General features: G+C 46.1%; 1 protein-coding gene across 4 annotated transcripts in view; it reads left to right on the forward strand.

The window, feature by feature from the left end:
* Positions 1 to 11,795, forward strand: part of kif20ba (kinesin family member 20Ba) — a 31,944-nt gene extending 20,149 nt beyond the window's left edge. Inside the window, exons 26-33 of one of the 4 annotated variants that reach the window (XM_046368477.1) lie at positions 367 to 519; positions 735 to 842; positions 2,631 to 2,828; positions 4,604 to 4,660; positions 6,028 to 6,102; positions 6,660 to 6,777; positions 10,154 to 10,293; positions 11,285 to 11,795. In XM_046368477.1, coding sequence (XP_046224433.1) covers positions 367 to 519; positions 735 to 842; positions 2,631 to 2,828; positions 4,604 to 4,660; positions 6,028 to 6,102; positions 6,660 to 6,777; positions 10,154 to 10,293; positions 11,285 to 11,386 — 951 coding nt within the window. In that variant the 3' untranslated portion in view covers positions 11,387 to 11,795. The remainder of the gene's footprint in view (positions 1 to 366; positions 520 to 734; positions 843 to 2,630; positions 2,829 to 4,603; positions 4,661 to 6,027; positions 6,103 to 6,659; positions 6,778 to 10,153; positions 10,294 to 11,284) is intronic. The other 3 variants (XM_046368479.1, XM_046368478.1, XM_046368480.1) reach the window with 3 other exon arrangements.
* The last annotated feature ends 943 nt before the right edge of the window (positions 11,796 to 12,738 follow it).

Here is a 12,738-nt window from a genome sequence, read left to right on the forward strand (position 1 = left end):
ATTGGTCCCCTGTTTCCTTACTGTTGTATCCCCCCCCCAGAGGGACCATGGTGATAGATAGCATTATTGGTCCCCTGTTTCCTTACTCTTGTATCCCCCCCCAGGGGACCATGGTGATAGATAGCATTATTGGTCCCCTGTTTCCTTACTGTTGTATCCCCCCCAGAGGGACCATGTGTGATAGATAGCATTATTGGTCCCCTGTTTCCTTACTGTTGTATCCTCCCCCAGAGGGACCATGTTGATAGATAGCATTATTGGTCCCCTGTTTCCTTACTGTTTTATCCCCCCCCAGAGGGACCATGGTGATAGATAGCATTATTGGTCCCCTGTTTCCTTACTCTTGTATCCTTCCCCCTCCCCCAGGGGGACCATGGCCAGGTGGAGGTAGTGGAGCTGCGGGGCCTTCTGTCTGACAGAGACACTGAGATTCTTAACCTGAAGGAACAACTGAAAACTGCATTCAAAGCCAGCAGCGATGCCTCGGTCCTTACTAAACACAGAGAGACAGCCAATCAGGTGAGGGAGCAGTCCTCCTTCATAACGAATAAAATCTTACATTTATTGGTCTCGTGCACAGGATACAGGGTGTAAACAGTACAGTGAAACGCTTACTTGCAAGCTCTCCTCAACAGTGCAGTACACATTATCCAAAAATATAACATTGTATTCAATCCCCTATCCATATTGTAGTATGTTGGTCTTGTTAATACAATGGATGTTGTTCATGATAGCTCTCACAGACTGAAGCAGAGGAGTGCCCTTCCAAAGTCCGTGAGAGGACTCTCCATGACAACGGTCAACTTGTACGCGACGTAAAGACGTCGAAGAGGACCAGTCAGGTAATCTCCTTTAGACATCTCCTGCAATGTTTCAATCTCTCCGGTTTAACGCGTCTGTACGTAACAAAACGTCAATTTGGCATAGAGGAAGTATGTCATCCGCCTGTTGCTCCACCTGTTAATCACGTCCCTCCGACAAAATAGTAGCTATCGAGATGGAGTTCACTGAGGTTATTTTTTTTTAATGAGTGCATTTTACAAATGTATATATGCCATTTAGCAGACGCTTTTATCCAAAGCGACTTACAGTCATGTGTGCATACATTCTACGTATGGGTGGTCCTGGGGATCGAACCCACTACCCTGGCGTTACAAGCGCCATGCTCTACCAACTGAGCTACAGAAGGACCACGAGGGACCTTCTGTAGCTCAGATATATATATATATATATTTTACAAGTGGCTAGTTCGCATCAACTACTTTCGCTAAAACCACTGCAAATGTTTAGCCTGCAAACCTTGGTTTCGAGTTGCGACGTTCTGGCATGTCTGCCTCGTGGTTTGTTGGGAGTCACTGCTGTTGCCTAGGGTTCCGGTTTCCAAGGCTAGGTTCTCATCTGCAGGTCTGCCTCGTGGTTTGTTGGGAGTCACTGCTGTTGCCTAGGGGTTCCGGTTTCCAAGGCTAGGGTTCTCATCTGCAGGTCTGCCTTGTGGTTTGTTGGGAGTCACTGCTGTTGCCTAGGGGTTCCGGTTTCCAAGGCTAGGTTCTCATCTGCAGGTCTGCCTTGTGGTTTGTTGGGAGTCACTGCTGTTGCCTAGGGGTTCCGGTTTCCAAGGCTAGGTTCTCATCTGCAGGTCTGATGGAAGTCTACGAATGGAACCACAGTTATGTGAGCTATTGAATCAATCCAATATGGTTCCCTTCGTGCGTCAGGAGACACTCCCGACTAAGGATTTTTTGTTATAAAAACATGAATTACTGCAGAAACAATAGATGGTAGGGAGAGAGCCTCATTCTAGTCCACACTCATTTTTGCAGTGAGTAAAAAAAACAAATATATATATTTTTGGCATATCTCGTTATTTTGTCAGATAATGATTTATTTGAACTGGCATTTCACACAATCTGACATGGTAGGCAATGTTTTAGGCTTTAAATTAGACATAGACAATTTTGTCCATGTCTATTATTATTTTAAGCACTACTGAACAAAGAGCCGTTTGAGAGCCGAGCCAAATGAACAAGTCTTTTAGGTGAATGGAGCCAAATGAACGAGTCTTTTAGGTGAATGGAGCCAAATGAACGAGTCTTTTAGGTGAATGGAGCCAAATGAACTAGTCTTTTAGGTGAATGGAGCCAAATGAACGAGTCTTTTAGGTGAATGGAGCCAAATGATCCGGCTCACTGAAAAGACTCGGAATGCCCATCACTAGTTCCATAGCTACGGTAGTCAAGGGGGAGCACAGTGATTTAAGAGCTATTTTCACACTGACACTCCTGTAGGTTAACCCAACTGACTAGTCACTCCTGTAGGTTAACCCAACTGACTAATCACTCCTGTAGGTTAACCCAACTGACTAGTCACTCCTGTAGGTTAACCCAACTGACTAGTCACTCCTGTAGGTTAACCCAACTGACTAGTCACTCCTGTAGGTTAACCCAACTGACTAGTCACTCCTGTAGGTTAACCCAACTGACTAGTCACTCCTGTAGGTTAACCCAACTGACTAGGCACTCCTGTAGGTTAACCCAACTGACTAGGCACTCCTGTAGGTTAACCCAACTGCACTCCTGTAGGTTAACTCACTCTCACTGTCATCCTGTGTACCCCTGTCTGTCTGTCTGTAGGGGTCTGGGGGCTACCCATCGGTGCTAGACTCCTCAGAGATCTCCACAGAAGGAGGCAGGACCAGCCGCTTCCCCAAGCCTGAGCTCGAGATCTCCTTCAGTCCGCTGCAGCCCAACAGGATGGCCCTGAAACGCCAGGGAGGGGCTGTGGTCAACGTCAAAATCACCCGCAAGAGGAAGAGCTCTGAGATCGACAAGGTAGACCGTGTTCACTTGCAGTGAGGGACGTACTGAAGGTTCAGTCCAGGGTACAACTGTGTGGTCCGTCCGCCCCTGCAGACCCTGTCCATCTTACCATTCAGGTGGTGGTCTCTCTTCTGTCAGTCATCTGAAATACATTTTACAGAGAGAGCATTAGTACTGCAACAGTTCTGTTTATCCCATGTCCAAAGTCAGGAGTCACTCACCTAACTAATTGCAATGGCATAAGAAACCATGCAAGAAGCAAACATTTTTAAATAGCCTCAGATCAGCTATAATGAAGTGTTTAATTAGGTTCATCTGAAGAGCAAGTTGTTCAACATATGAATAGTTTACTGCTCCATCTGACATTATGCATTGAACTGAAAGGCTTGTGCTTCTTTTTATGGAAGTACATTTATACAGTTTCCTATTACATGTGGTGGGTTCTAACACACGCATGGTTGTTGCCCCTACACTAACCACTAGGCTACCTGCTGTCCCTATACTCTAACCACTAGGCTACCTGCCATCCCTACACTCTAACCACTAGTCTACCTGCCGTCCCTAAACTCTAACCACTAGTCTACCTGCCGCCCCTACACTCTAACCACTAGGCTACCTGCCCCCCTACACTCTAACCAATAGGCTACCTGCCTACACCTAACCACTCTAACCACTAACCAATAGGCTACCTGCCGTCCCTACAACCACTCTAACCAACCACTAGGCTACCTGCCCCCCTACACTCTAACCACTAGGCTACCCCCCCCTACACTCTAACCACTAGGTTACCTGCCGTCCCTACACTCTAACCACTAGGCTACCTGCCCCCCTACCTCTAACCAATAGGCTACCTGCCCCTACACTCTAACCACTAGGCTACCTGCCCTACGCTAACCACTAGGCTACCTGCCGCCCCTACACTCTAACCACTAGGCTACCTGCCGCCCCTACACTCTAACCACTAGGCTACCTGCCGTCCCTACACTCTAACCACTAGGCTACCTGCCATCCCTACACTCTAACCACCACTAGTCTACCTACCTCCCTAACCACACTCTAACCACTAGGCTACCTAACCACTAGCCCTGCCGTACACTCTAACCACTAGGCTACCTGCCGCCCTACACTCTAACCACTAGGCTACCTGCCGTCCCTACACTCTAACCACTAGTCTACCTACCGCCCTACACTCTAACCACTAGTCTACCTACCGCCCCTACACTCTAACCACTAGTCTACCTACCGCCCCTACACTCTAACCACTAGGCTACCTGCCGTCCCTACACTCTAACCACTAGGCTACCTGCCGTCCCTACACTCTAACCACTAGTCTACCTACCGTCCCTACACTCTAACCACTAGGCTACCTGCCGCCCCTACACTCTAACCACTAGACTACCTGCCGTCCCTACACTCTAACCACTAGGCTACCTGCCATCCCTACACTCTAACCACTAGGCTACCTGCCGTAGATTCACAACAAACACAATAACAGGGCAATGGTTTTAGCATTACAGATAAATGCATTTGAAACACCAGAAGTTGAAGCATCTTAACTTTTTTTAAATGTGCTGTTGAAGTATTTAACGTGACATTATGACACGCCCGCGTAGCCTTTCAGTCCTGATGTAATTCACGTGTCAATATAATATCAATGTCTGATTTTATAGGCGTCTTTGTGGTTGGTTAGTTACCTGGTACATGGTTGATACATATTGACCTCGGTGTATTAGACTCGGGTTATTCTTGCTAACTTTATAACAAACCTCCTTCTTTTTCTTTTTAAGAAGATCGGATGGCGCAGTCCAGCTAAAAGGAGAGCAACGCATGAGCTCCCGTCTCAGGTACCTCTCTCCTCTCGGGTACCTCTCCCCTCTCGGGTACCTCTCCCCTCTCGGGTACCTCTCCCCTGTCGGGTACCTCTCCCCTGTCGGGTACCTCTCCCCTGTCGGGTACCTCTCCCGTCTCGGGTACCTCTCCCGTCTCGGGTACTGAGGTACCTCTTCATGCCTGTTACCCCATCCATCGCCATCCCCTCTCAATTTTCTATTGCTTTGGTCGGTAATAGCTCGGTTGGCGTAATGGCATAGCTATGGAAGTCCTCTGAGAGATGACATGGAATGGTTGTGATTTAAAATGACGGGTTGTTTCAGCGTTGGGTATTTCCTGCTGTTCAGTGGTAAATAATATATACCCATTGATTATTGAAGATTATAAACTGGGTGGTTCCAGCCCTGAATGCTGATTGGCTGACAGCCGTGGTATATCAGACCATATACCACGGGTATGACAAAACATTTATTTTTACTGCTCTAATTACGTTGGTAACCAGTTTATAATATCAATAAGGTACCTCTGAGTATTGTGGTATATGGCCAATATACCACGGCTAAGGGCTGTGTCCAGGCACTCCGCGTTGTCGTGCGTAAGAAAATCCCTTAGCCGTGGTATATTGCCCATATACCACACCCCCCCATGCCTTATTGCTTAAATATAACATATAAAATACAGAAACACAAAGTCCAGAAGTTTGAAACATGCTTAATGATTCATACAGCATCCCATTTAAAAGCTAAATGCGGAGTTGGACAGATGTTACCAATAAGTTATTGAAGGTGCTTTTATTTTGGAGTACACATTTAGATGAGGGTTTCTTTTGCCGTGAGCTGAACAGTTCAAACTAGATGTGTCAGGGATGGCCTACACTGGAGCTGGGAAACATCCATTGTTCATCCACATCAATCATTTTGGAAATCTACTGATTTATTCAACCTGAAATTGCATGGGACTCTTAAAAAATGTAAATTGATCTCTCAATGTCATAACATTCATAAAACTAAATCCTCACCATGGAGTTTTAATTTCTCTCCCTGGTCTCCTAAATCTCATTTCTCTTTCCCTGGTCTCTTAAATCTCATTTCTCTCTCCCTGGTCTCCTAAATCTCATTTCTCTCCCTGGTCTCCTAAATCTCACTTCTCTCTCCCTGGTCTCTTAAATCTCATTTCTCTTTCCCTGGTCTCCTAAATCTCACTTCTCTCTCCCTGGTCTCTTAAATCTCATTTCTCTCTCCCTGGTCTCCTAAATATCATTTCTCTCTCCCTGGTCTCCTAAATCTCACCTCTCTCTCCCTGGTCTCCTAAATCTCACCTCTCTCTCCCACCTCTCTCTCCCTGGTCTCCTATCTCTCGTCTCTGTGCTGCTGTTCCTCAGGATGAGGTGCACAAGGAGAACCATAGAAACCCCAGAACCAGACTGGCTCCTAAACTGGCTGTGCATCAAGAGGTGGTGAGACACACAGCTTTTATGTTTTAACAGATACAAACATGACTTTGTCCCCCTGTCAATAAATCTGTTTAATCCGAGGCTGTTAATGGACTGAAACCTGGCCTGTAGGGTCTCATCATATGGATGTGTCATCTCGTCACATTCTTGCCTGGCATGAACTCATGGCAGTTTGTGTGAGTGTGGAGGGGGTGTACATTATGATGACAGTGTACATTGTGTCAATCGATGTGTTTATGTGGAAGCTCTGTCAGATTTCCCCTCGGGGATAATAAAGTATATCATCTCACCTTTAGTCTTTATATTACTTATTGGTTTACTTTGAGTCTCCCGAGTGGTGCAGCGGTCTAAAGGCTTCACTACAGACCGTGGTTTGAATCCAGGCTGTATCACAACCGGCTGTGATTTGGGAGTCCCATAGGGCGGCGCTCAATTGGCCCAGCGTCGTCCGGGTTTGGCCGGTGTAGGCCGTCATTGTAAATAAGAATTAGTTCTTAACTGACTTGCCTACTTAAGTTTTTATTTATTTATTTATGTCATGGTTTCTCCTCCATCTACAGCCATCTCCGGCCAGGGGCAGTGAAGACCAGGGATCCATAAGGCCCCAGGACTCCCAGTCCAGCTTGCATAGCAGGAAAGAAGGAACGATGCAGAAGATCGGAGTCTTCGGTAGCAAAGGTAAGAGTTGACACTAACAGCAGCACGGAATGGCTTGGTGCAAGTCTACACTGACAGCATGACCGTCTATCCCACACAGAACAGCACTGCAGAGTAGAGAGCACAAACTACATGATCATCATCATGACCAAAGAGCTAGAAACTGAAACCAAACTGGAGTCAAAGTAACATCTGCAGTTGAACAAAACACACCTTAATGTTCAATATAACCGGCCACAATCCCTCTGTCCAGAACTAGTCCATGGATACTGCCTGGTCTCTCAGTCCACAGTTAGTCCATGGATACTGCCTGGTCTCTCTGTCCAGAACTAGTCCATGGATACTGCCTGGTCTCTCAGTCCACAGCCTGGTCTCTCAGTCCACAGTTAGTCCATGGATACTGCCTGGTCTCTCTGTCCAGAACTAGTCCATGGATACTGCCTGGTCTCTCTGTCCAGAACTAGTCCATGGATACTGCCTGGTCTCTCTGTCCAGAACTAGTCCATGGATACTGCCTGGTCTCTCAGTCCACAGCCTGGTCTCTCAGTCCACAGTTAGTCCATGGATACTGCCTGGTCTCTCAGTCCACAGCCTGGTCTCTCAGTCCACAGTTAGTCCATGGATGCTGCCCGGTCTCTCAGTCCACAGCCCGGTCTCTCAGTCCACAGCCTGGTCTCTCAGTCCACAGTTAGTCCATGGATACTGCCTGGTCTCTCAGTCCACAGCCTGGTCTCTCAGTCCACAGTTAGTCCATGGATACTGCCTGGTCTCTCAGTCCACAGCCTGGTCTCTCAGTCCACAGTCTGGTCTCTCAGTCCACAGTTAGTCCATGGATACTGCCTGGTCTCTCTGTCCAGAACTAGTCCATGGATACTGCCTGGTCTCTCAGTCCACAGCCTGGTCTCTCAGTCCACAGTTAGTCCATGGATGCTGCCCGGTCTCTCAGTCCACAGTTAGTCCATGGATGCTGCCCGGTCTCTCTCTGTCCAGAACTAGTCCATGGATGCTGCCCGGTCTCTCTGTCCAGAACTAGTCCATGGATACTGCCTGGTCTCTCAGTCCACAGCCTGGTCTCTCAGTCCACAGTTAGTCCATGGATACTGCCTGGTCTCTCTGTCCAGAACTAGTCCATGGATACTGCCTGGTCTCTCTGTCCAGAACTAGTCCATGGATACTGCCTGGTCTCTCTGTCCAGAACTAGTCCATGGATACTGCCTGGTCTCTCAGTCCACAGCCTGGTCTCTCAGTCCACAGTTAGTCCATGGATACTGCCTGGTCTCTCAGTCCACAGCCTGGTCTCTCAGTCCACAGTTAGTCCATGGATGCTGCCCGGTCTCTCAGTCCACAGCCCGGTCTCTCAGTCCACAGCCTGGTCTCTCAGTCCACAGTTAGTCCATGGATACTGCCTGGTCTCTCAGTCCACAGCCTGGTCTCTCAGTCCACAGTTAGTCCATGGATACTGCCTGGTCTCTCAGTCCACAGCCTGGTCTCTCAGTCCACAGTCTGGTCTCTCAGTCCACAGTTAGTCCATGGATACTGCCTGGTCTCTCTGTCCAGAACTAGTCCATGGATACTGCCTGGTCTCTCTGTCCAGAACTAGTCCATGGATACTGCCTGGTCTCTCAGTCCACAGCCTGGTCTCTCAGTCCACAGTTAGTCCATGGATGCTGCCCGGTCTCTCTCTGTCCAGAACTAGTCCATGGATGCTGCCCGGTCTCTCTGTCCAGAACTAGTCCATGGATGCTGCCCGGTCTCTCAGTCCACAGTTAGTCCATGGATGCTGCCCGGTCTCTCTCTGTCCAGAACTAGTCCATGGATGCTGCCCGGTCTCTCTGTCCAGAACTAGTCCATGGATGCTGCCCGGTCTCTCAGTCCACAGTTAGTCCATGGATGCTGCCCGGTCTCTCAGTCCACAGTTAGTCCATGGATGCTGCCCGGTCTCTCTCTGTCCAGAACTAGTCCATGGATGCTGCCCGGTCTCTCTGTCCAGAACTAGTCCATGGATACTGCCTGGTCTCTCAGTCCACAGCCTGGTCTCTCAGTCCACAGTTAGTCCATGGATGCTGCCCGGTCTCTCTCTGTCCAGAACTAGTCCATGGATGCTGCCCGGTCTCTCTGTCCAGAACTAGTCCATGGATGCTGCCAGAACTGTCCATGGATGCTGCTGTCCAGAACTAGTCCATGGATGCTCCCGGTCTCAGTCCACAGTTAGTCCATGGATGCTGCCCGGTCTCTCAGTCCAGAACTAGTCCATGGATGCTCCATGGATACTGCCTGGTCTCTCAGTCCACAGTTAGTCCATGGATGCTGCAGTCCAGTCCAGTTAGTCCATGGATGCTGCCTGGTCTCTCAGTCCACAGTTAGTCCATGGATGCTGCCCGGTCTCTCAGTCCACAGTTAGTCCATGGATGCTGCCCGGTCTCTCAGTCCACAGTTAGTCCATGGATGCTGCCCGGTCTCTCAGTCCACAGTTAGTCCATGGATGCTGCCTGGTCTCTCAGTCCACAGTTAGTCCATGGATGCTGTCTGGTCTCTCAGTCCACAGTTAGTCCATGGATGCCATCTCTCTGTCCAGATGTCCATGGATGCTGCCCGGTCTCTCTCAGTGCCACAGTTAGTCCATGGATGCTGCCTCAGGTCCATGGATGCTCTCTCAGTCCACAGTTAGTCCATGGATGCTGCCCGGTCTCTCAGTCCACAGTTAGTCCATGGATGCTGCATGGTCTCTCAGTCCACAGTTAGTCCATGGATGCTGCCCGGTCTCTCTGTCCAGAACTAGTCCATGGATGCTGCCCGGTCTCTCAGTCCACAGTTAGTCCATGGATGCTGCCCGGTCTCTCAGTCCACAGTTAGTCCATGGATGCTGCCCGGTCTCTCAGTCCACAGTTAGTCCATGGATGCTGCCCGGTCTCTCAGTCCACAGTTAGTCCATGGATGCTGCCTGGTCTCTCAGTCCACAGTTAGTCCATGGATGCTGTCTGTTCTCTCAGTCCACAGTTAGTCCATGGATGCTGCATGGTCTCTCAGTCCACAGTTAGTCCATGGATGCTGCCCGGTCTCGCTCTGTCCAGAACTAGTCCATGGATGCTGCCCGGTCTCGCTCTGTCCAGAACTAGTCCATGGATGCTGCCCGGTCTCTCTCTGTCCAGAACTAGTCCATGGATGCTGCCCGGTCTCTCAGTCCACAGTTAGTCCATGGATGCTGCCCTGTCTCTACTCCATTGTCCTTGTCAAGCATAGCAATTCCATAAGGAGTAGACAAGAGTGCGGAAACAGACCGGCACCCAGGCTAGTTTTTTTCTGGCCTACAGTAATGGTTTGCTCTGGCTTTAACTTTTTAATGGCCTATGCTGCTCAGCTTTTTTAAAAGCCCTTATGTCCCTCTTTCTCTCTGCAGCTAAAAAGATAATGGGATTGGTGAGTGTGAAATCCCCAGAGATGGAAGGGGGTTCGTCCATGAGCTTTAGACCCATGAAGTCCAAGTGGAAGCTGTACAGACCAGAGATCTCTTCCGCGATAGACTTCTCCTCCCACCCGGTGAGAACCCATAGCCAGCTACACGTCCGTCTGATTAGGCCTGGGCAATATGGCCAAAGTATATCACAATATTTGTCTTATTGTTGATGGTATAGCTGTATTTAATGTTTCTGAATAATACAAGTTTTAAATATGTTTTTATGAGTAGCAGGGGTTGGAAGCGGTTCAGGGAACAGAACACTGGGAAATGACATTTTTCAAGGAACAGAAACAGAACCGGGAATGGAGGTTATCTATAGTGTTCCAGAACAGAACCGTTACTTTAAAAGCATGGCAACCAGCTAATAACGTTCTTTTAGGTTACGTGCATTTTTCTATAGTTGTATCTTGCGCCATAGGCCACACTTGTTTGTCCATCATGCATGTAAACAACTAGCTTGCCTGCTCTATGAAGTCATTTAATGAACTAAATGTAAACATCTGTCGATTTTTCACAGATTAATTTTAAAAAAGGAACAGAATGGAACAATATACACCGGTACTTTTTTGGGGGGGGTTCAAAACCGGTTCAGAACTTTATTTTGCCGATTGGAACAGTGGAACGGAATTTTAAAAATAATGGTTCTGTTCAGAACGAACCGATCAGTTCCAACCCCTGATGAGCAGTGCAGGACCACCTAGGATGGCTACAAATAAATTCTACATGGTTTTAATGAGCTTTCTCTCTTCTGATTGGTTTATACTCAACCAAAACTGACAGTGAAGTAGCCCAATTTGTAGAACTTATTTATGTAATATTGTATCAAGAAGTCGTTATAGACTCTATTGTAAAAAAAACATTTATTCATCAGCAGGGTTGTTGATATCCGCCCTAAAAATGTATGTTGTTTATCGCAGATGTGTACCCAAATTAAAAGGTATGCACGAAGGCAAACCTATAGGCTCAGGTCCTATCCCGCGGATAGTGATTCCCATTAATTTGAGGTTGATATGGTGGGTGTCATGTAAGAGGTACTTGTTGATTAACTTTGGTTGTAAACCTCTGTCTCAGATCAGTGGAGTTCCAGACGAGAAAGAGTGTGACCATCTCATCGTCAAGAGAGAACTCTGGACCGAAGTCAAAGACGCTGCTCTTTATGGTACAGGGAAATGAATTAATAGATTTTTTTATTTTTATGAAGGACATCTTGAAGTTTTACTTTATTGTTAAGGCTGTTTTTCTTTCCAGAAGACGTGTATTTTCTGAAGTCACTTCCTCTTCCTCTTAGCTGCCTGTTTTCTTTCATATAGTCTTCATTTATCACTTCATTCTATTGTATTTCTACGTCTTTAACGTTGCACATATTATGATTTTTTCTCTCCATTCTGTGCTATGTATAATATGATTTAACAGAATATAATCACGTTTTATTATTCTCAGTCCAGAACATCATCGTGGTGATGCAGTAATCTGAAGATTTAGTATAGTACTTTATAAAAACACAGTATAGTACTTTATAAAAGCACAGTATAGTACTTTATAAAAGCACAGTATAGTACTTTATAAAAGCACAAAGTACTTTATAAAAGCTTTATAAAAGCACAGTATAGTACTTTATACAAGCACAGTATAGTACTTTATACAAGCACAGTATAGTACTTTATAAAAGCACAGTATAGTACTTTATAAAAGCACAGTATAGTACTTTATAAAAGCACAGTATAGTACTTTATAAAAGCACAGTATAGTACTTTATAAAAGCACAGTATAGTACTTTATAAAAGCTCAGTATAGTACTTTATAAAAGCACAGTATAGTCCCTTATAAAAACACAGTATAGTGTCTTATAAAAACACAGTGTAGTACTTTATAAAAGCACAGTATAGTACTTTGTAAAAACACAGTATAGTGTCTTATAAAAACACAGTGTAGTACTTTATAAAAACCTAGTATAATACCTTATAAAACACTTTACTGTGATCATCTCAGATGTTCATGGGTTTTTTTCACATCTGTATGCTGATGACACAATTATTAATTTATGCATATCTAATATTCAGAAGGCTTTTCAGGACTTACAGTACAGACTTACAGGCTTTTGATGTTATTCAAAGGCAGCTTTTCCAATTGAAACGTAATGCAAGGAAAGCAAAAATGCATGGGTTTCTCTTCCCTGAAAGTTAACACATTGAGTCAACTATACAATTCCAGCAAATTGATAGGTTCACCTCCTATAAGTATCTTGGGATTTAATACTTTATTGTGATCATCTCAACAATGTTCATGTAAAAATAAAAATAAACACTAGTTTCTTTTTGTAGAGCAGAATGAATATCTCACGAGGGACAACCACTACCAAGTTCTATTTTTGTTGATAAGGCATGGTGCAACGTAGATATAGGGCCCTATTCAATCAGATCTGCTAATCAGCGTAGTATCTGGGATAAGACGGAACACCATCACAAACTGCTCTTTTGGTTTAACTCAGTAAACCTTTATTTTTTTTAAACTAAATTATTCTAAAT

This window comes from Oncorhynchus gorbuscha, linkage group LG11, assembly GCF_021184085.1.
Source record: "Oncorhynchus gorbuscha isolate QuinsamMale2020 ecotype Even-year linkage group LG11, OgorEven_v1.0, whole genome shotgun sequence".
NCBI lineage: Eukaryota > Metazoa > Chordata > Actinopteri > Salmoniformes > Salmonidae > Oncorhynchus > Oncorhynchus gorbuscha.